The sequence below is a fragment of the Tachysurus vachellii genome, chromosome 13, assembly GCF_030014155.1.
Source record: "Tachysurus vachellii isolate PV-2020 chromosome 13, HZAU_Pvac_v1, whole genome shotgun sequence".
NCBI lineage: Eukaryota > Metazoa > Chordata > Actinopteri > Siluriformes > Bagridae > Tachysurus > Tachysurus vachellii.
Window position 1 is genome coordinate 19003262 of NC_083472.1, and position 24266 is coordinate 19027527.

The 24266-nt window shown below is 38.7% G+C and overlaps 1 protein-coding gene across 5 annotated transcripts in view; it reads left to right on the plus strand.

Moving 5' to 3' along the window:
• limch1b (LIM and calponin homology domains 1b) overlaps positions 1-24266 on the plus strand; it is a 97062-nt gene that overhangs the window by 30871 nt on the left and 41925 nt on the right. For 4 of the 5 annotated variants that reach the window (XM_060884467.1, XM_060884466.1, XM_060884465.1 and 1 more), the window contains exons 2-4: positions 8575-8642; positions 14338-14407; positions 21197-21294. In XM_060884467.1, the coding sequence (XP_060740450.1) occupies positions 8575-8642; positions 14338-14407; positions 21197-21294 (236 nt within the window). Of the gene's footprint in view, positions 1-8574; positions 8643-14337; positions 14408-20746; positions 21113-21196; positions 21295-24266 lie in introns of those variants that run through there. The other variant, XM_060884470.1, reaches the window with a different exon arrangement.

The following is a 24266-nucleotide window of genomic DNA, read 5'->3' on the forward strand; positions in this document are numbered from 1 at the left end:
TCAGCAACCCTTAGTTTTGTGGATAACGCACTTTCCTTATTTATTCGTGTATAGCCTTGTCCAAGAATCTCGCAGTACAGCGTTTTTTGGTTTTAGACATTTGTTGTGCTTAGAGGTAAGGCTTTGGAGATAAGCAGTGGGCAGGAGCTGTTTTCACTGGCCAAGGCCCAAGCTTCTAAGCTCATTTTCAGTAAGAGCAGCAAGCTGCTCTCTGACACACAAGCCTCTTAATCATCCATACTACCAGTTCTGGACTCTGACACCGTCGCTGCAGAATACACTGTCCCACATGGCACGTTCATTCCCTGTGCTGAACATGCCATTCAGACATAATTTATCATAGTACAGTAGCGCCAAAACAATTGAAACCCAAACTAAACCAGACTTCCTTTTCCTCCTGGCCAGGACCTGGCACATATAACGTCTAAGATTAATTGCATTTTTTTTGTGGATTTGTTTTGCACATTCCAGGATCGTTTGAAAACTGTATCAGACCTAGCTTTCAGGTCCTTCTCAGACTAACAATACGGCTGCTCTCTCACAAGAAAACATCCGCTGCGCTCACGTCTGCTTCGTAGTGTTCCTGCTAATGTGCTCAATTGGAGCCCTGCTCAAATAACAAAGATGTGGAAGCGGTAAACTCGGACACAGAGGCATGAGAATGGCCTCTGTTATGTAATTAAAATATCCTGCTGGCAAGCTTGTGCGGAAAAAAGGAAACATCTTTCAATTGTTTGTGGCAACAGTAATCGCATCAGACATGCACGGGGGCTGTGTTCCAACTCGGACAACAAAGGCGACAAATTCCAGAGTCTAAACGAGCGACCTGGAGTGACCTGAACTGTTAGGCTACATGGAGATGCAGCACATGAGCCATAAGCTACTGTGAATATTTTGTTTTTTTTTCTGAGGTGCTGGAATGCGAGGGTGGGCCTTTTGGTCTGTGTCCTACTTCACTAATAGCTACTTACTTTGTTCAGATGTTGACAGTACTTCATTAAGAGAGGAATTTTAAGATTTGAGATAAATGTCTACTTTCTTGGACAGTTCACTCCTGCTGCAATGACCACGGATTTTAGACAAATATAGATGTAGATACTCCGTGTCGTTGCCCTCTGTGGGTGCATGTGTCGCTCATTTAGATCCTTAAGATTAGAAGAAAAGATTTCCTTTCCTACCCTGATATTGCTGGTGTGCATGTTTGCAGATGCAGCTTCTTTTTGTTTGTTTTTTGATGCCTATGCACAAATTCAGGGTAATACAGAGTGAGGAACTGAACAGAATTGATACATATTAAATGGCCATATAAAATCCTACAGGTTTTGTGTGCAATATTATGTACAAAACCCAAACTGTAGGTTTTACATTACAAAAATGATCATATTTCACAATAAATTAATAAAGTAAACTAATCCAAATGAAGGTGACGATAATGTAAATTTAGTTTCTGAAGCGGTGGGAAGGATATGTTTTTAAAATTGAATTATTCATTTCTTTGTTTAGTTTTGTGTGTCTGTTTATCTCCCCTTGTACATTTATACATTTGTAGTAATTTATTATTTATAAACTGCTCCTGACATGTGTATGGCACTTGATCCTGACATGGTGTTAAAAATTAAACACCTTTCTTATTAGCGCCTCACATCCAGCATCAGTGGTTAGGCGCAAAATAAGGGGGAATTATGTCTAACGTTAAACACGTAGGATCTGCCAGAGGAAGCGGCCATCACGTGCTCAGCCTATTAGGGGAGTTTAAGTAAAGCCTGTTGTGTGAAGAAGTGAGGATGCCAATCACATAGAAAACAACATAAAGAAAGCATTAAAAATGTTAACTGTAAACAGACTCTAGATTTCTAACTCTTTTCCCGTCTTGTTCATAATTCCAGATGTGCTATTTCTTAGCGTGAATGACTTCATTAATATTCTGAAATAGTACAAAATATCAAGGTGCTGGAACAAGGCATTAAAAAAAACAACAGACTCGCATCACTATGTGTTTTTGCTCCCTGAAGGCCATTCTGATCCTCAACCAGGACAACAAAAATATATTCACATACATACATTTTTTCATTTGCTTGTTCAGACCATTTCTATTTAGAATTGACATTTAGTAATTTTTTTTTTTTATTTATTATATTTTTGACATGCACAGTGTATGTGACAAACATCTCTTTAAACTTTAATGATGGTGTACTTTTAGATATTAACCAAAGGAGGCACAAGTATATAGCACCGCAGGACTAGAGAGTGTGTTTGTGTGAGTGAGCATGTGCGTGAGTGAGTGTGTGTGATGGAAACAGTATGACTCAGCTGTTTTTACATCTGCACTCATGCAACTACAGCCTCCATTCTCTCTCTCTCTCCCTCCCTCTCTCTCTCTCTCCCTCCCTCTCTCTCTCTCTCTCTCCCTCCCCCTCCCTCTCGCTCTCTCTCTCTCTCTCTCTCTCTCTCTCTCCCTCACTCTCTCTCTCTCTCTCTCTCTCTCCCTCCCCCTCCCTCTCGCTCTCTCTCTCTCTCTCTCTCTCTCTCTCTCTCTCTCCCTCACTCTCTCTCTCTCTCTCTCTCTCTCTCTCTCTCTCTCTCCCTCCCCCTCCCTCTCTCTCTCTCTCTCTCTCTCTCTCCCCCTCTTTCTCTCCCACACACACAGACAGACAGACACACAGACACACACACTCTTTCTCTCTCTCATGACATCTGATCTCTGGATTGAAACCATCTTCAGTAATGTATTTATTTTGTTCAGATTCAGATTCCATATAGACGCCTGCTGCACCTTCAGCCTGAAACACTACAAATGATTCACTGAGAATTGATTTATGAGAATATTTAAAGGAATATTTACTGTATTGTATGCTGGCCTTTTAGCCATGTATCTCAATCAGACTTTACCTACTTAAGTGAAGGTTAAATAATGTTGATAATCTTAAGAAGAGAAATTATAGATCAGAGATTTATTTGTGTTTGTCCCATAGTCAAACTAACTTCTGCTTGATTATTGCCTGGAAAATTGTTCATTACATTTTGTGATTACGTATTATGGTTTTTTAGGTGATTTGGTTTTTTTTAGGTGATTTTCAGGGCCATAATAATTCAATATTCATCCATCCATCCATCCCTCCATACATCTATCCATACAATCAACATCCTGAAAAAAATGTATTCCTCCTAACACTCCTAAACCATTCCAATTTGTAATATATAACTGAACAAAAATATCATGATTTTTAAAAATGTATAGTTATGTTGGCTTTGTAGAAGCCGACATTCTGTTTTCCTATTTAAGATTAGACAAAAATTTATCAAGAGTAACTCCTCCTAGGGCTTTTGAGCCACATGAACCAAATTCAGATATGTTGTACACCCTGGTCTGAAGTTTGTTGCTATTACTTTTCTAAGCGATCCGAGTTCCGGTACTTCCGGTACCGGGTCTCAAAGTGGCCTTTTTTCCCATAGACTCCCATTATAAACTTTGGAGGTTTATAACTTGGCAAGCTTTCGAACTATCTACACCAAACTCGGCCAGCTCTTTTAGGGTGACACTCTGAACAAAGTTTTAAATTGATGTACCGACTGGCCTTTCTGTTGTGCCGCAGCCCCGCCCCCAAAATATGTAAAATCAAAAAACTTTTTACAACATGGACATGTGACATATCAAAACACTCACAACAATGAGGGGAACTAATTCACGGGTATGATGATGTCACATGCTCGTCTCTACTTACCTCCAAATGTTTTGGCACCCTACCTTTCTGTCTACTTCCAAAAGTAACACTGACCCTTATGTCCACTCGCCTCCAAAAAGCACCGGCCTTTGCGAATACTTGCATCGTCTAAGCCAACATCAAAGTTTGTCGTGACGAACTTTACAAATCCTGTTATATATAATATTTTGGTGTGTCCCTTCAGAGTTTTTTTCTTATTTTTTTCGAGAAATTATTGCTTTTGCTGCAGCATTTCTTTATTATGTTGGCTTTGTAGAAGCCAACATTCTGTTTTCCTATTTAAGCTTAAACAAAAATTTATCAAGAGTAACTCCTCCTAGGGCTTTCGAGCCACATGCACCAAATTCGGATATGTTGTAGACCCTGGTCTGAAGTATGTTGTCCCGCAGCCCTGCCACCAAATATGCAAAATCAAAAAACTTTACATTGACATGTCATATATCAAAACACTCAGAACAATGAGGGGAACTTCCTCACGGGTATTCTTATGACGTCACGTGAAAATCAAAAATTAGCACAACATGGACATGTGACATATCAAAACACTCAGCCCAATGAGGGTGACTTCCTCAAGAGTATTCGGATGACGTCACATGCTCGTCTCCACTTGCCTCCAAACGTAACACTGATCCTTATGTCCACTCGCCTCCAAAAAAACACCGGCCTTTGCGAATACTTGCTTTGTCAAAGCCAACATCAAAGTTTGTCATGACTTTGGGATTGGTGAAATTGCAAGCACATGATTCTTTGTTTAAACTGCTGAAAGTGAAAACACATACTGTATATTATTATGTTGGCTTTGCAGAAGCCAACATTCTGTTTTCCTATTTAAGCTTAGACAAAAATTTATCAAGAGTAACTCCTCCTAGGGCTTTTGAGCCACATACACCAAATTCAGATATGTTGTAGACCCTGGTCTGAAGTTTGTTGCTATTACGTTTCTAAGCGATCCGAGTACCGGTACTTCCGGTACCGGGTCTCAAATTGGCCTTTTTTCCCATAGACTCCCATTATAAACTTTGGAGGTTTATAACTTGGCAAGCTTTCGAACTATATACATCAAACTCTGCCGCAGCTCCGCCCCCAAAATAAGAAAAATCAAAAAACTTTTTACAACATGGACATGTGACATATCAAAACACTCAGAACAATGAGGGGAACTTCCTCACAGGTATTTTTATGACGTCACGTGATGTCACGTGAAAATTAAAAATTAGCACAACATGGACTTGTGACAAAACTCTCAGCACAATGAGAACTGCCTCACATGTATTCTGGTCATGTCACATGACGTCACATGAAAAAAATAATTAGCACAACATGGACATGTGATTCATGAACATGGACTCAGCCCAATGTGGGAAACTTCAAGAGTATTCTGATGACGTCACATGCTCGCCTCCAAAAAGCACCGGTCTTCGCGAATACTTGCATCGTCAAAGCCAACATCAAAGTTTGTCACGACGAACTTTACAAATCTAGTTACTTTCTGTGATAGTTGTACTCATGCATGATGCACATGAATTGAAGAGGGCTTTGGCTGATGATGTCACACAACAATGTATTTGGACTAATCTGTGCAAAATCATTGGCAGTTTAGAAAAATTGTGAGCTCCTCCAAATATTGTGGGATGGTTTAATGTTGTGTTCATTTCTGCAATCCCAAAAAAATTGTGAAACTTTTGAGAGATTGTTCAGAACTTGACTTTCTCGTGACAGAAAATCTACTGACCGCTACAAAGCACTGAAACTGACTCACTTACTCTGCTTACAGATGCCTCCAGCATATCCATGATATTCAACTAATTATAAAAAAAGTTATACAGTTCATTACAAAGCCTATAATGCAGACATAAGCATGAGAAATTTCTGAAATGAGAAACTGTGAATTGATCACAAAATCATCAGTAATCATCAAATTTATCCTAAACAACAGTGGTGATGTAATCCCTCTGCTGTAGTTTAACAGCAGCTAGTAGTTTTGTATCAAACCCTCTCACAAGTTTTCTTTTTTCAGTCGCTAATGCTGAGCAGGAGGCCTCTCGTTCCTCTGGGAACCCAGCTGAGGTTGTCTAGTATTTTTGCGGACATGTAGCAGTCTGTTTCTTTTGTGTGACTTCCAGATGCTGAGGAACAACAGCCAAAAGAATGAGAAAATACAAATACACACTGCTGTGTGTCTGGGGCTGTGATTATTTCAGGCTGGTGAGCTGTGTGTTATTAATCTCATCTCTCAGTGCAGAACTAAACAGTTTTAAATCGTTTTCCCACTTACCTTGCTCTTAAGGGTGTGTGGGGGGTGGGTGGGTGTTTGTGAGAGCATCACTACACTGTGGGTGTGTGGGTGCGGGTGTGGGTGCGTGCATGCTTATGTGTTTGTGAGAGCATCACTACACTACACTGTGTGTGGGTGGGTGTGTTTGGGTTGATTGGTTGGTAGTGTGTGGGTGTGTGCATGCATATGTGTTTGTGAGAGCATCACTACACTACACTGTGTGGGTGTGGGTGTGCGGGTGTGTGCATGCATATGTGTTTGTGAGAGCATCACTACAATACACTGTGTGTGTGTGGGGTGGGTGGGTGGTGGGGTGTTTGTGTAGCCGTGGCTGTGTGCATGCATATGTGTTTGTGAGAGCATCACTACACTACACTGTGTGTGTGTGGGTGTGTGTGGGTGTGGCTGTGGCTGTGTGCATGCATATGTGTTTGTGAGAGCATCACTACACTGTGTGTGTGTGGTGGGGGGGGGGGGGGTGTGGCTGTGGCTGTGTGCATGCATATGTGTTCGTGAGAGCATCATATTTTTACGATATATGAGATGCTCACTGATTCAAAGATTTGGAAAACATACAGTACATGTTTTCCAAGATTAAGATCTACATGGCTTAAAATGGATATTTACAGAACATGTTAGGGTTTAAAGACATTGTGCTATGCCTCAGGAGATTGTGAGTACAAGATACAAGGTTGCCAGAGTACCTCTGTTTATTTCTTAAACAAGTTCTTTTGAGAGAAAAGTCTGAGCAAACGATTTTGTCCTAGAGATTAATGACCCATATTTAATTTTCATACTAACACCATTGTGAAATCCTGTATAACCCTCTCACTTACTCTTATGCTGACAGGAGACTTTTCCTGAAGGGAAAATCCCGTCATTATTAGCTCCTATGCTAGCACACGACAAAGATTTACTTAAAAGTATTACAGCTTAGAGCAAGCTTGTCAGCTTTGTGTTGACAGAGATAGTGGTGATACTCCCTAATCTCTAAAGTAGCTGTGTGAAACTTGCACAGGAGAAGTCAGATCTTGTTTCTCTTTTGAGTTCTTGGCTCTGCATTTAAAATATCTTTGTTGTGATGCCAGTGTTTATGTATTCCCGTAGTTAAATAGTGCATTTCTGGAAGGGCTCTAAAATCAGTATACACACACACACACACACACACACACACACACACACACCAAGCATTCAGACCCATTTACTGTATTGTACACTTGCTTGGAGGTTTTGACTCTTTATTATTGTTATGTCTGAAGTAAATTTCTGCTAAATATCTGGTTTGCAGAGTGAGCCGCTGTCTGTCTTTGCTTGAGTTGCCAAATTTCAGCTTTTTCAAAACTTTCAGGTTGGGAATTGTTGAAAGGGAGGTTGCAGAATTAGAGAGTGTTTTGCATCCTTACCTGTATTCATTGTTCACCATTTAAACCATGATTAGATCATCTATTTTATTTTCCACAGGGCAGCTTTAGATGGCGAGAGCGCATTGTCATACTGTACTACTACATGATGAAATGATGAAAACAAGACAAGATAAATGACAGCTACGTATCATATACCAATCAGGTTTCTCGTCTGTAAACTAGCCAGTGGATACGATGCATATTTAAGTGCTTACCTGTTTATCACAAATCCTACAATAATAAATCGAAAGTATTAACTGGTATGTTTACTACACTAATGTCACTATTGATAGTGTAGTAATTTGACACGATATTTTCTTTGTGGTTTGAGGCAATAAACTTTGAATTTGCTCACTGATTGATTGTAAAATTTCCAAACCTTGAGGCAGCAAGGTATCTGCCCCAAACACTGAAGCCAATTCTCAGTTAGGATTAGATTTGGTGTAACTTTTCTACCATTTGCCCTGTTCTAGATTTTGACCCTCTTCTGCATGCATGAGCTCACCATAATTGGGCAGTGCTACTGTGATTGACAGGAGAGAAAGTGAAAAAGTATGCCATTCCTCCCACCCACAGAGTATGGCTAGTTTTGCTTTCTTGGATCCTGACCACAGATTCCTGTGGTGTTGTCGGGACTTGCAATCTCCTTTTCACTTTTCTGTTTATCTTTTTGTAGACTGGTGAACTTCAAGGTCTTTAGACATACTTTTCTGCCATTTCAAGCTTCATGCATATCCTCTTTTCTAAGGAAATAAGACTTGATTGAGCATGATTGCATAAACAGCTCTTTCTTGAAAAGAGAAGATTTTATCAGTGTTTGTGTCTTTGGAATATTTTCGGGACAGGCCAGGTCAGGTCATCTCTCTTGTTCGCACCTCTTAATCTTATCTCAATTACTGGAATCCTAAACCTACACTGTCAATGAATGTTTAGTGGTGTATTCAGTGGTGTATTGACAAGAACAGGACAATTATTTGTTCATGTAACACTTGCAAATCCCAGTATGCATTGGGACAGAGTTCAGCTATAATGTCACCATAGGAAATAAATAAATAAATAAATATATAGAAAATACTAAATGCCTAAGTACCTAATATGTATGGGAATATTCAGATGTATTTAGGTTTTGTAAGGAACTCATCGATTTGTATTCTTGTGTGTGTTTGTGTGTTAGGCGGTCACTGGCAGAAGTTTCGGTGAGGACTTCAGAGGCAGCCTAGACAACGGAATCCTGTTGTGCGAGTGAGTACACTTCTGTTCACAAGCACACTCTTGTTTGCACACATCTATCAACTACAGGACTGTCCACTGAACAACTGTTAAACATGTGAGCAAGAGGTTTTGGCACAACATGAATGTGTACTTCTGAGCTTTTTTTACGAAGTTGACTGTATGATGAACGCTCGAGAAAGGATTCATTAACAATGCATCAAACATGAGAACTCGAATGTTTGAAAGCTAAACGTTAGCATCGGGAGCAGTCGCTGATGTGACATTTTATCCATAACAAGAAAGTGGTGAGAGAGATGAATAGGGTGAGATGCGGAATTCCTGGCAGTGAGTTCTTCCCATCTGTATTTCATTTTCATGTCCTGTATAATTTACTGATGCTTAGTGTGACATCACTAAATATATCTGTCTGCATATTTCTAGCGGAGAGCACCTGTGTGTCTAAACCTGCATGTACTGTATGGTATGTGTGTACTTTATATACACAGTCTCCAAGAAGCAATAGGACACTTATGGATTTTTTTCTGCACATTTAGGCAGTAATTTTTGTTTATATTCTTCTAAAGACTAAGAGGATGGCATAGATGCAACAGTTCAGGAATGAGGGTTGGATACTGACCTCCATCCTGTGTGCATGAGTATGAAGCATCTCCTTATGCTTCAAGGGTTTCCTTTGGGTACACTGGTTTCCTTCTCAGTCCAAAGATATTGCTTGAAGGCTGATTGGGATCTCTAAATTGTCTTTAGTGTGTGAATGGGTATTGAATGTGTGTGATCGTGCCCTGCGATGGGTTGGCACTCTGTCTAGGTTGTCCCCTATTTTGTGCCTTGAGTCCAATAAGAGACCCCAGGTTCCCTGAAACCCTAGGTAGCATAAGGGATAAGTGAAAGTACAGAAGACAGATGTAAACTTTTATGTAACTTGAAATGTTTGTTTAAGCAAGTGATTATTTAAAATATTCATTTGCTTATATTAAATAACACATTACCAGCCTACTCATTCCTCATATAGTGAGTTGCAAAGCTGTCAGTCATTCTAATGAACAGAAAACATATCCTCATTATCTCCAGCTGACTTTCAAGAATTTACTTTCTCATTTCTTTGTCTTTTTATAATCCAAACTATTCTATCCATTTTTTATACCGAGCACGTTTACCTGTTTACACAGCCCTGTTTTTGCCTGACCCATAGGCACATTGATTTAGTATGTAATTTAAGCTTTTATTTAATCACAGGACTATTGTTAGATGATCTTCTTTGTATAATCTGACATGGACAATTGATGAATCATTCTAAAGGTCTGTTTTAAAGTTTATGAAAAAGATAATGACAAAAGAATGATACTGCTTTATCATAAATTTGATTGTTAATGCTCAAGAACTTCCCAGTTCTCACCTCCTGCAGTTTAATGCTGTACAAAAGCAGTGTTGTAACCCCACAGTTGTGTAATAAAATTTTCAGCAATTTGCAGTTAGTTACTAAAGGGCTTATTACATGTTTTAAAGACATCATGCTTTGGACAGAAGTTAAAAGAGCCATGGTACATTAAACACCATTTAAATGTTGTTGCTCCTGTTGTTTAAATGTTGTTGCTCCACAGTGGATCACGTGGTCAGCAAGTTAGATTTGGCACAGGTTTTACGCCGGACGAGCTTCCTGACACAACCCTCCCGTTTTATCCAGGCTTGGGCCGGCACTAAGAGTTAACCCTTAAGGTTAGCTCCCTGCCTGGTAATCAAACCTGGGCCATAGCAATGAGAGCATAGGATCTTGTCACTAGACCACCAAGAGGCACGACAAACACCATTTAAACACTATAAAAACAATCTTTATGTTTAAGCTTTAGGTTGTTTAAAGGTTGTTCAACCCATTTACTCAGTTCTGTTACTCATCAGTAATGGCATCATCTATGACTTTTCTTCTATGACGAGTTTTTGCAGTACTATGAATATGGATTTATAATGAATCAGTATTCAAAACGAAAAAACTGACATTATGATAGCGTGTGATACTGTACCTACTCCAGAGATGGGTAAAAATAAGAAATAATAACTGGAGACTTTTGTTTGTCAAAAAATGTGCTCGGAGTATTTAAAAAAGTGTGAGGGCATCTTGTTGTAGACTGGTGAACTGCAAGGTCTTTAGACATACTTTTCTTCCATTTCTAGCTTCATGCATATCGTCACTTCTAAGGATGAAACCAAACAAAAAAACCTTTCAAAGAATCCAACAGAAAATCAGAATGGCGCTACTTCCTACCGAAACGAGTCACTGACCAACATTATTTGCGTTTATAAAAATGAATTACATATATTTTTAGATCATTTTTAACATTTATATGACACAATTCACTACAGTATTCCAATTCATTTAAGTTTTATTTTAGCTTTTTTTGCTCTTTGTTTCTTCGGTAATACCTAAGTTATGTGTTTAGAAATTTGCTTTCTACACATTTAACTATTAGAGTAAATGATAATTGTTTTGTTTAGTAACCTGTGCAACCATGCAGTTAAAACTGGGAGAAAAGCATCTTATGAGGTCACTTGCGATTTAATAAACCAGACATTTTACATGGAAAAAAAAATTATATTCTATTTGTACTTTTGTGGCTAGGCTCTTTAGCTACACTTATCAAGAAAAAAATGTGTAGAAGCTTAAAGACGTACAGCTCAAAAATTATGCAGTTTAAATCTTAAGTAAAGAAAAAGCAAGCTAAAGTTGTGTTATTCCTTTTGCAGATAAGCTTTCTGATTTCTAGAATACTTGAAACACTTGAAACAATCTACCAGAAGGATGAGACAATGAGTACAAAAAGCTAGCATTGGACTTTTATGTTTAATGCTTTTTAACCTTAAGTGTTTTAACACTAATGTGTATATATCTTAACAATGGAAAAACACCTTGTTAAAATTTGGATTCTTTAGATAAATTGTTTGAAGCCATACACATTTCTCTTCCTGAGCTGACTTTTGTTCCTGGACCCCTATTTATAATAATTTATTATTGTAGGTTATGGTTATTTCTGCCATTGTAGCAAAATGTAAAAAAAAAAAATGCCACTCATTGGTTGTGATCCCTAGATCCCATTTTGAGATCCAGTGCAGTAGCTAGTGTTAGCTAGTGCAACTAATTTTAGCAATTATCTCGCCAACTAGTTAAGTGCTACTAGAATATAACATACAAATGGAATTAAGTCTCGATTTACTTTCTTGGATACTCAGTGAGTGATTGTGGCTATTTTGTGACCTCACAAATGGAAGACATACAGTACATAAAGCGTCCCCGATGATTTTTCAGTAACCTCTTTATCCAGGGTCATGGTGGATCCACAGTTTATTCAGGGAACGCTGGAAGCGAGTGTAACGGGTGATGCGCACAGTTGTAGACTGCTTCGAACCACCAGTTAAAAACTATTCCTCCTGCATTGTGTTGAAGAAATGTAGACGATCAGACACGGCATCGAAGGCACTCGACTATTTGGTCGACTGAACCATCAAAAATATCACAGTTAATTATATAAGCTAAGATGAAAATAAATAAATAAGTGATAAATCATGTAAAGATGAAATAGGATTATTAGGAGCACAAATTGCACCTTCCTCTCTCATATAGTCACACAATAGAAAGGGAAACGGTGGAGCAGGAACAGGAAATTACATAGAGCCATGACAATTAAGGGGAAAACACTCATTCAAACACCACTTAGGCACAAAGTTGTGTGGATTCTATACATATTTAACAGTATCATTTCTATAATGGTTACACAAGGCAGGAATACACCCGGAATCAGAGACCAAACCCTTCAGACACCAGTTCACACATTCTGTCCACTCACATGTTTTTGGGAAACCAGAGAATCCATATGAAGTGATTTTTGTACCATGATGCACTGTGTTGCCCCAAACACCAGTTTAATCAGAATGAGCCTTTGAAGATAACTATTTTAAAATGACACTTTAAAATATGATGGGAATTAAAGCCATTTTAACCAGCTGCCATTGTCACAAATATTATTATACAATATACACAATGTCTGTGCATGTGTGTGTGCATGCATGAGTGAATTAGATCTTGTATTTGTTAAATTAGTAGGAGCAGTTTGTGCAGTTTTTTTTTTTTTGCCAGAAGCAAGTCATTTTCTGTCAGCAGCTAGCATGTCATGGGTGTGTGTGTGTGTGTGTGTGTGTGTGAGTGAAGGGTCACACACACACACGTACACAGAGAAAAACTGGTTTGCTGTATACCCGTTATCATTCCTTTTTAAATTAACAGATGAAGAGATTTTGAAGTGCTTTTAGTTACAGATCTGAAGGCAGTTTATCATTCATAGCACATTGTGATAATGATCTACACTTTCTAAAATGTGTGTGTGTGTGTGTGTTCGAAGTTCAGAGCACAACTAAACACATCATTACATCTACAGAAGAAACCCACTGGTTATAACTGTGCTTACACACACACACACACACACACACACTCTCACACACACAGGTGTTACTATTTATGTAAAATATTTCCGTTGACTTTTTTAAGAATGTTTAATTCTTGCTTACTAAACTTTAAATATTTTTTTTGCCTTTAAGATAAAAGGACGTACTGCTGTTATTATTGTTTCTGTGTGTGTGTGTGTGTGTGTGTGTGTGGTCTCATCTAATTGTTGTGACCTATATTAGAGGAGCAAAGGGAATTCCAGGAAGGAAGGGAGAATTCCTTCATAAACATTAGCATAGCCTGTGTCTCTCAGTCTCTGTCTCTCTCTGTCTATGTCTCTGTCTCTCTCTCTCTCTCTCTCTCTCTCTCTCTCTCTCTCTCTATCTCTCTCTCTCTGTCTTCTCTCTCTCTCTCTCTCTCTCTCTCTCTCTCTCTATCTCTCTCTCTGTCTTCTCTCTCTCTCTCTCTCTCTCTCTCTCTCTCTCTATCTCTCTCTCTCTGTCTTCTCTCTCTCTCTCTCTCTCTCTCTCTCTCTCTCTCTCTCTATCTCTCTCTCTGTCTTCTCTCTCTCTCTCTCTCTCTCTCTCTCTCTCTCTCTCTCTCTCTCTCTCTGTCTTCTCTCTCTCTCTCTCTCTCTCTCTCTCTCTCTCTGTCTTCTCTCTCTCTCTCTCTCTCTCTCTCTCTCTCTCTCTCTCTCTCTCTCTCTCTCTCTCTCTCTCTCTCTGTCTTCTCTTGTTTCTCTCTCTTCCTCACTCACTCACTCACTCACTCATTCATTCATTCACACACAAACACACACAGACACATGGTTTGAATTCTGGAAAATTTACAGAGTAGAGTTTCTTGGTTACAGGAAGATATGTGACTTTGCCTGTGTACTTTGCTTCCTCACGTCTGTTCACGTCTGGACACTAGACAGTTGCATCACTAAATATTATTCATTCTTCACACTCAGGCATGCAGACAGACAAATGATGAAAAAAGAGGGTGCACATAAACACAGATGCACACCCAGGTGCATCCTTACATGTTATTCACACATGTATTCAGGCCATATTGCACAAGTACATTCCCATTACCTCTTCAAATATTATGTAGTCATTATGTGTGTGCATGAAAGCTGTCGAAGTGTTATGTCTCAAGGCTTCAGGTACTGTGTTGCCTTTTATTAACAGAGATTGACATTAGTTGTCAAGATGACGAGACATTCTCATCTCTTTCTCTTTGTCTCTCTGTCTCTCTCTGTCTCTCTCCCTCTCTCTCTCCCTCTCCCAGGTTGCTCAGTTCAATTAAGCCTGTCCTTGTAAAGAAGATCAACAGGTTGCCTACTCCTCTAGCTGGGCAAGTAAGTGACCCTATTTGTTTGTTTGTTTGTTTGTTGACTAAAGCATAAGGTCTGGAAACTGCGTTTCCTCCCCACATGTATCTCTTTATCCGTATGAGTGAGTGAGAGAATCTACTGTATTAAAGGTGTAAACAAGTTGTCAGACATGCCCCATGTGTGGCAGGCGACACAGAGTCTCGTTCAGTTCTCAGAGAACTGGGTTACTTACCTAACCTGAGACGGTGCCTTTCAAAGGAACTCCAAAGCTGCGTCATGGCTCTGGGAACTTCAATACCAACATCACCACACAAGGGGAAAGGCCTGATCCAACGGTTCAAAAGGGGTTGTGGTACCATTTACAGGAACACACAGAGATCCCAGGAGGGAATTTTCTGTCTACAGGAAAGCCTCAGAAGGACAGAGAGACTAGAGAGTCAAGGATGGGTTCGTGGCTAGAGGAAATAATCGCCACGTACACCTTGAGGGTGGTGGGGGGTAATATTGGATGTTGCTATTAATCCCTGAAATTCATGTGAAGTACACATAAGAGTACGTGAACAATGGGACTTGCATTGCTGCTGCTGCTTCTGCACGTGCATGCAAAGCCAAGTATAAATAAAAGTCTTAGTAGCCGTGGCCTAAACCGGATGTGTTCGAGACTTGACTTTCTTTTTAATCTAATCCGTTACGAGAAATAAAAATTCTCTCTCCCTTTTTTTTTTTTTATAAATTTTCATTTCATTGGCATTATTAAGTGTGGGTTTTTGCTTGCACATGTTTTTTGTTTCTGCTTATCTAGTCCACCTAAAAACAATTAGGACCTGTCAGCACATATGCACCAATTTTTTTTTCTTAAATACCCCAAATTCTGTTTTGACACTAGGTGGTGGGTGTGAATTTATTTATTTATTTATTTATTTATTTATTTATTTATTTATTTATGCCTTTGACCTATTATTTTCTTCACGCTCAACTCTAGTCAACTCAAAAAACATATGGGGATTTCTAAAGCAGAACATTTATACATTTGGCTAGTGTAACAGTTAAATTCATTTTGACGGCTTGCGCACACACACACACACACACACACTTCTGTAAAGGGGCCTCATTCATAACAGCGTTTCTAAAAAATGTTTTTCATCTCTATATGCGGAGCACAACTTGTGTAAATAGTAGTGCATTAATATAAACCTGTGATTTGAATTACAGTCAGCACTACTGTCAGTAAACCTTCTAACCAATCAGATTCGAATATTCAAAAGCACTCTGATGTCAATTTGATAAATTAAACTGAAAGAAAATGCTATTTTTAAGTTACGTTGAATCATTGATAGAATCAGAAACACTGGTTCCCCACTCTCTCGCTCTCTCTCTCTCTCTCTTTCTTTCTCTCTCTCATTGTCTCATTGTAAAATATCCCATATCAAAGGAAAGGAGGAGGTAGAACGTGAATGAGGTTGGAGCTTGTTCTTATCTCCAGTTTCAGTCGCCTGTTACAGTCTCATTTTTGTTGTCACATTTTTGTCCTCACATATGTTTTCCATCATTGTATTTGCTCTTTCCATCTCAAAGGATCTGTTACTTGGTTTTTCTCTCATTTCCCGCTTTCCTGAATTCTCATTCTTCACCCTTTTCTCTTTGGCTGGGGATAAAAGCTCACAACTGCTGCCAACCAGACTTTTCTCTTATGCTCAGTTTATAACACTGTAATATATGAAGGGCCATAATGCTACTGTGGAACCTTCATACATCACGAAATGGCCAGTAGCATGTGGCTTGACATTTGGCAATGGAAATTGACACACAGTTTAGAAAATAAGATAAGGCATGGTCTATTGTTCCACAGAAATAAATCAAAAAGACCTTAATCACAGCATCAAGCCACTACAATATGTATTATATTATACACTTGGAATTATGTATGTTGATATACTTCTGCCACTATTTTTCCTGCGCTATGTAAAATATACAGTAGATCTGAAACCAGTGTGTGGTCTGGTGAAACACAATATGGAACACATACTGTTAGTAATCAGAAAGAAATGCAAGCCCTGACCCTTTTTCTGAACCTGGAATAACTCAGTAGGTGAGCCACACATTCATAATGAATCTGCAGACCAGCTGTGACTATTATTACTGAGCTTTAACATTTTTATTTATTTTATCCCGTGCACCTTCCAAGTGAATCAGAATCAAGTCCAAATATAGCTGAGCAGGTAAGAGTAAAGAGCTTTTGGGGATGTGGTAGCCTAGTGGTCGAGGGGTTGGAAGGTTGTGAGTTCGAATCCCATGTCCACCAGGATGCCATTAACCCTCAATTGCTTAGTATAAAAAAATGAGCTAAAAATGTAAGTCCGTCTGGATAAGGGTGCCTGCTAAATGCTGGAAATGTACATGTAGGTCTTTAAACATAACCACTAGGCTTTTTCTAAATGTTACCGTCAGTCCAGTTGGAATTTTCACACCTCCAAATCCAAATCTGAGCAAAATTCTCACGTTTTTTTTTTTATTTGATGTATTGTTTAGTTTGGTTTCACACCGTGTGCAACTTATTGAACCAGAAAGCAAGAAAAATTGTCCGTGCTTTCAGACTTTTTAGTTCTTACAATTGTTTTGTTTTACTATTCAGAACAATGAAACAAACTAAAAACAATTGTCTCAGGGTGTGTTGGGTGGAAAAATCCTTCAGTCATTGGTCAAAAAGAGGGTGATGCAAAGACGTTTAAAAAAAAATCACCCTAACACAGAGAACACACAGCCAGGACTCCAAAAATTACTGAGAGCTGTAGTTTTGTAAAGTTCTATACATTTACATTTACATTTACATTTACAGCATTTGGCAGACGCCCTTATCCAGAGCGACATACAAAAGTGCTTTTAAGTCTCTATACATTAACTCTGGTTCACTAGGTTACAGATTTAAGATACCATGAGCCTTAATCACTGTTCAAAGTTTTTTTTTTAAACACACACATACAACACACAGGGAAGAAAGTGCTAGCTCAAGTATTTTATGAAGAAGTTTGAAGTCATTTGAAAATAACCTGTGACTCAGGTGTCTGGACCCCTAGGGGAAGTTCATACCACCACCTCTGTGCCAGAACAGAACAGAGTCTTGTAGTATATTTACCTCTTGCTCTGAGAGATGGTGGGACCAGTACAGCAGTGCTGGTAGCTCTGAGGGTGCGATGTGCCAACAGAACATTTCTGTTTTACTGAAAATTTAACTGTTAAATGCCCTGCAAGGGGTTTCACTAGTATTACAGGCTTTTGTTTACATATTCTGATGACACTCACATAGCCTGTGTAGCTTGAACCAAACAGGGTGGTGATAGAGAGCAGGAAGTGAAAAGCTTATCTAGTGAAGGTGCAGTTTTCATTATAGGCAGTAGGGGGCTTTAACAAAACTACTCCTTTAAGGAAACAAAACAAAACATTACACATATTGTAAGTTAAGACATTTTATTAAAATTAATGCTGCAATTGCATGGTGTGTGTGTGTGTGTGTGTGTGTGTGTGTTGCTGGATATTTAAATAGCTAATGAAGAAACCCACCACGTTAGCAGACTTTATCTGTATTTTCTGATCTGCCTTTCTCCTGTTAGAAAAGCTTAGTGACAAATCATTTTTATTGCATTATTGCAACAAAAGGCAACAGAGAATAAAAATGAAACCAAAGAAAACATTATCCTTACAGGGGAGTCATTTGGACGAGCGACTCCTTAGCTATTTTTAATTTAACTTCCACTGAAATCCTCCTTTCCTTTCTAAATATTTATATTGCTAATATTCATGCTGCTTGCTAACTGTTGTTTTTTTTAAATCAGTGATGGAATAAAATAGAAATATTTAACTACGAGATGTATTTGGAAAGATGCAATTGGCTAGCTTCAGGAATGACATGTTATCCTTCATCCCTAATGGTTTTGATTAGACTAGGTAGAAAATTGGGAAACAGCATCATCACCTCCATCCACATTAAAATAACCACCTCATCATTTATTCAATGGATTTTCTCAACACATTCATTTTTATTTTAGTTATACAGACTTTACAATCATTCTGGATATATGTTTTATTTTGTATGACATCATTGGTTGCTATTAAGTGCTCAGGCTTTCTACGCTCTGTAATCTGAAGTGGGCTTTGCAAATTAGAAAAGAAAATTCAGGATGCTGGGTGGACTCCTGACAGTTGACGAGGTCATGCAGTGGACAGTCAGAAATAGGTTAGCGATCTGGAAACAAGCTTGAGATCTGTCAGCTCTGAGAGTCAGGTGTTGAGGGTGGAGCTGGATGAGCAGCATGGAAACAGGACGTAAATAGGAAACAGGTGCCCTCTGTTCTCTGCAAGGAAGTGCATATTATTTACAGTATTCACTGTTTTTGTTTTGCATTTAAACTGAGTATAATTAAGATTATGGCCTGTTTGTTGACTATATAATGTCAGTGTGTGATATTTAAGACTTATACTTGAGCCTTGATGAATCCATCTCAGGTTCCCTTTTTTTTTTTTTTTTTTTTTAAGCTCACGTCAATGGTGCATTTGTCATAGGGTGGTTTACCCAGAAATCCTTGCTCTGGTCTGTTCTTGCTTTGAGTGAATGAACACAAGTGAGTGTTAAAAGCATCAGAGGAGACCGAGGGAGAGGGAAAGGGGGTGTATGTGCTTTTCATTGGATAGAAGAAGAGTGAAGTGCACTGGCAAGGCCAAGAAGAGGGTGAGGGACAGAAAAACAACCAACAGTTAAGAAAGGACAAGAGAGAGAGTAAAAGAAAGTTCAAAAGAGGGAGGGAAAACTGAAAATAACAGGCTGAATGTTGAAGATTGAGGCTGCAGTAAAAGTGTTTTGAAGGAAGTTTAGTTTGGCTTGGTAGCTTTATCCTCCCTTCTGGTCCAGCCGTCTTATCTTTCCCCGTACCCTAATCAGCACTGCTGCCCCTCCTTAGGCCTTTCACAGCGAGGATAATTACACACACACACACACACACACACACACACACACACACATTTAATTCCCTTGACTACAATAACACCACATTCTTATTACACAATGAGAACTGAGATCTCTAAGATCTGCCTCTCACGTCTGTCTTCTCCGTGGCTCAAGATAGAAAGAATCACCATATTTAGAGAACTTCATTTTAATGAAGTGCTGTTAAAGGATAACCCACAATCCTCCCTGAGCTCTGTGCAGAAAGAATCTCTGATCTGTGTATAAATGAGAGGACAAATTATGAAACTTTAAAGATGCTGATAAAATTGTTTTAAAATATAACTGCAGTTATAGAGTTGAACGTTAGAATAAAATGGCAAAAAACTGTTATATAACTGCAGTTATAGAGTTGATGGATAGTATGTTAATTATCAAAGTAGGAGAAAGATGAACAGAAAACAGAATTGTGTGAGCAGTTTCCTTAAAAACAGGTGCCCTCCTTTTCTCTTTTAGATCTGGTCCTGCTAACAAAGAGTGGATTTCTTTATATTTATACTTTTCTCTTCTATTTCAATTCACTTATCACTGTTAGCTACAATTCACGATTTGTTAAATAAATGGCTATAAATAAAGTATGTAATATGAAGTTAATTCTACCACTCTTTTTTTTTTGTTCTCTTTTTTCTATATAATTTTGGAAATCGTAATACATTATTTGTTATTTTTCTATGCAAATTACAGAAGGAGCCCTTCATCTGTTTAGCTGAACACCTACTGTACATTTAGGATTCAGAGGAAAAAAAAAATATGCAAAATTTGTACCAGACTATTAGGGAAAACTATAATATGAGAATTAAACTCTGTGGAATTGTTTCCAGAAGGCTTAAAAATTAGAAGGCTCACCTCCTTTAATTGTTAGTTCCTAAGTGTTAATGTGTAGCTGTTAGTAGTCAGGGAATAATCCTGAACAGACGATCTGATTTGTCTCAGTTTTTCAAGAGGTAGAATTGATCTAATGCACTTTTTTTTATGTTCAGGTGTTAATAGACAGAGACTGTCGCCTCAGGCTTATTGGGATTTGTCCTCGAGGTGGTCATGCTGGGTAGAGTTCCTTCTCCTGGGAAACTGTAACTTAACTCTCACTAACGGACAGGAAGACAGCCTGGGTTCAGTCCAGAGGGGATGGTCGTCTTTCTCTCTCTCTCTCTCTCTCTCTTTCTCTCTCTCTCTCTCCCCCTCTCTCCCTCTCGCTCTCTCTAACAAACACCCTCCTGTCATTCCAAAACAACAGTGTGATAACAATCATGAGGGAAAGGAAATTGTGCCACCCTTCCACATCTTGGAGAGAAGGACTGAGGGAGGGAGAGAGAGAGAGAGAGAGAGAGAGAGGGAGAGAGGGAGAGGGGGAGTCAGGAGCTTTTCAGAGGAGCTGGGAACCAGAGAGGAGCGAAGGAGAGTAGTGGAGGAAACACAGCTCAGGTTGCACATTGGAACAAAAGGCACCTGGTGTGTGTGTGCATGTTTGTGTGAGAAAGAGCGAGTGAGAGAGAAAAAGAGAAAGGTAGCAAACACAGTAAGAAATTGAGAGAAAGGACACATTTATAGCACCTGAGAAGCATGTTAAGTAATAGTCTAGATAGAATTTCTTAAAATGAGACGAGGAGGTGCATAAGCTCAGCATCCAAACAACTGGGAGGAGAGAGAAAGAGCGAGAGAGAGAGAGAGAGAGAGAGAGAGAGAGAGAGAGCACTCTGGTGTTGTACCGTCACATTGCTTCACTTCAGCCCGTTGTAAGTGTCTCAGCATTTACTTTGAGACCTGAGCTTGTATTTGATGCACAAGTTTTCTCTCTCTGTGTGCGTGTGTGTGTCTAGGACAACTTAGCGCTCTTTTTGAAAGGCTGTGAGGAGTTGGGATTGAAAGGCTCTCAGCTGTTTGACCCAGGAGATCTACAGGACACACGCACCACCCGGTAAGAGCCATTTCAGCATCATATCTGTGCACCTGCTCAGGTGATTTCTAATCTGTTCCTCTTAGTTAGCATTAGCTCGTAGAATTTGTTGAAAAACCATATGTACATAACCATTTCCTTTACACCAAATCCTATTTATCAGCTATTGCATGTTTGTTGTCCAAAGTTAGAAGTGAACTAAAAGACTAATGTAGCTAATAACACTGTAAAGTTCGAGTAAAGTCCGTCTTACCCAAGATCTGTAAACAGAATCCAGCATGCTGAGGTTTAGGACACAGCATCTTACTGCAACCTTTAATCTGGTAAAGGAACATTATTGTGTAGCATACGGTTGCAGTGTTATGAATTATATTGTTGTGGCTGTTAAACACCGAGATGTGTGCAGTTAAAACCTGAAAATAATCAACAATGTGGCAAAGACATGTTGTGTGATGTCAACACAGTACACACACAGCCAAAGCCTGTGGGGTAGTGGGGTCTGTGGGGGCAGTGGGGCCTGTGGGGGCAGTGCTATCTCAGTGGTTAAGGTGTTGGACACCAAGCTGCTACTCCTGGGCCCCTGAGCAAGGCCCTTAACCCCCAATTAATATTATCATTAACCCTCATCCCCCAAATGCCATGAATGTAAATGTATATGTAAGCTCTCTGAGATTCATGTGTCAAACACAAGAACAGCACAAGTATCATAAAACATCTGAAAGTTTGAAAGAAGGTTCCTGTGCTTGCAATTTCACCAAGTCATTTGGTTATCTGAAAAAAAAATATATAAACACAAAAGATTCAAGTTGCATAGCAAATTCTTTTAAAAAGCTATTACAAAATAGGATTCTAGCACCTATAAACAGTTGCTCCTGCTTTTTTCCCCTGCCTTGATGTTAAATGTTAAAAGTTTGCAATGTGCATTTGTAGATTTAAAGCACTGACAGAAAGCTTTGAAACCTTACAACCTTATTTTTTCTTTGTTAAATGACAACCTAATTTTAATCTATATATCAGAAAACTTTTTTAATATAAATTCTGAGGTGAATCTACCATTTAAATCTCTATGAACAATCTGTTACCCAACAAACAGTTAACACAATACTGGCACTAACGTCCCAGTGTCTGCTATAGAAACTGAATCAACACCTTCTGAATCGAGAGTAATAGCAGTGTTGTCGTACAAACATCTCATTTGAAGCAGCTTGTTTTCAAAATTATATATATATATATACAAATCATAGGTATCTTAGCAATGAAATAGCTTAAAAATGTGAGATCTTTTCAGGTCAAAATTCATTTACAGCTTTTTAATGACATGCAACAGCTTGTAAGGTATTTGGTTTCAGTTTCTTCAGCTCTTAGGTGCTTTATAAGTATATTTAATTTGTATAATAGTGAACCCGATCATTTACTTTCACAGCCAGTGATCTGTGATTGTAGCATGAACATTGTACATATTTATATATTTTTAATTGCCACATAAACATTGTGAAAATGTCAGTTAGATTTCGTAAGGTGAGGATTGTGCTTTACGGTTTCCACTGATTTTACAGTGTCATTATGTAAAGTGTTTCGGGTTAGAAACTTCCTGTACTTGTTAGCTGAAGTAGTTGAGTGGCTCGGATGCAAAACAAAGAGGCATCAGACCCTGAACATGTCTCGACTGATTATCAACGTTTGTTAAAGTAAAAGGGAAATTTCTTTTAGTTGTTTTGTGGTAAATTGATAATATGTACTTCTCCTTTCTGAATTATCTGGTCTCTGGTGGAAGGGCACATAAACTGTGCATTTCTATTCTCATGTTTTAGTTTTGTTTTTATACCCTTATGTCCACTAGGGCTTTTTCCCCCCACACTACAGTAAATATTACTTTTCAGACTTTAAATTTAACTTATCCTCCACATCCTCAAAGTTTGTGCTCTGACCTATGTTTCCTTTATTTCCTACATTTGTACACCATCTGTATCCGTGAGTGTGTGTGTGTGTCTGTGCGTGTGTGTCCGTGTGTTTGACTGAAGGAGTACGATCCAAAATGGGCCAAAAATTGTCATGACAAGTATTGGAAAGTGTCAAAAGTGCAGGTCCTCACAAAAATACTGGGTTTTTGCTTAATAAAAAAAATCCATCTGGTGTATGTGAGTGTTTGTGTGTGTGTGTGTGTGTGTTCTCTTATTGCAGCTTTATGCAGGTCTTGTTTAAAAACCAACAGAGGATTACGGATGTTTAGGTGAAGACATAGGAAGAGGGAAAGAGAGAATATATGTTTTTAGTCTTTCGTGAGGGCAAAAAGGACCAAATTCCCTCACAATCACCTGTCCTTAAACAAATCCTTTTTTAGGTGTAGCATTAATAAGCTATAGGAATTATTGTTTCCATTCTATCACTTCACAAATGTTGGGGTGTTTGTGTGTGAACACATGGCTCAGGATTACAGTTGTTGTCATAGAGATTGTGTTTTGTCCTGTGATAGATCAGTCAGTCATGAGGGGGTGTGTCCTGTGTGTATCGCAGAGCTACATACAGAAAAGAAAGGGAAGATTGTGCTGCTTACAAGACTGGTTTGTTCACTCTGAAAAGGCCGAGGTGGAAAGATAGAGTTTCAGGCTTTTATTGGTTTCTGTACACTTTTGAATGTGTGCATTTGTGCATATTTTTTGTGTTGAATTGCAGGAACACTTCTTGCAATTCAGCATAGTTTTTTAAGAGACTGAGACAGCACACAGTGCAAACAGAGACAGTCACGTTTGTTTGCTTGCTAAAAATGAAACACACACTAGCTTAAGTACCCTGAGCCATCAAGTAGTCCAGCAATTATGTAGGAATATTCCACTGGAAATGGGATGGAAAATGAGGAAATAGAAGGCAGAAGAAAAAATGGGTCCAATGTACTAGTAAAATTCCTAAAAAACACTAATTTGATTTTAGCCTTTTATTCTGTTTTCATTTAGTGAGGTTCTACTATTTAACTTGTAGCTCAAATAAAATGTTGA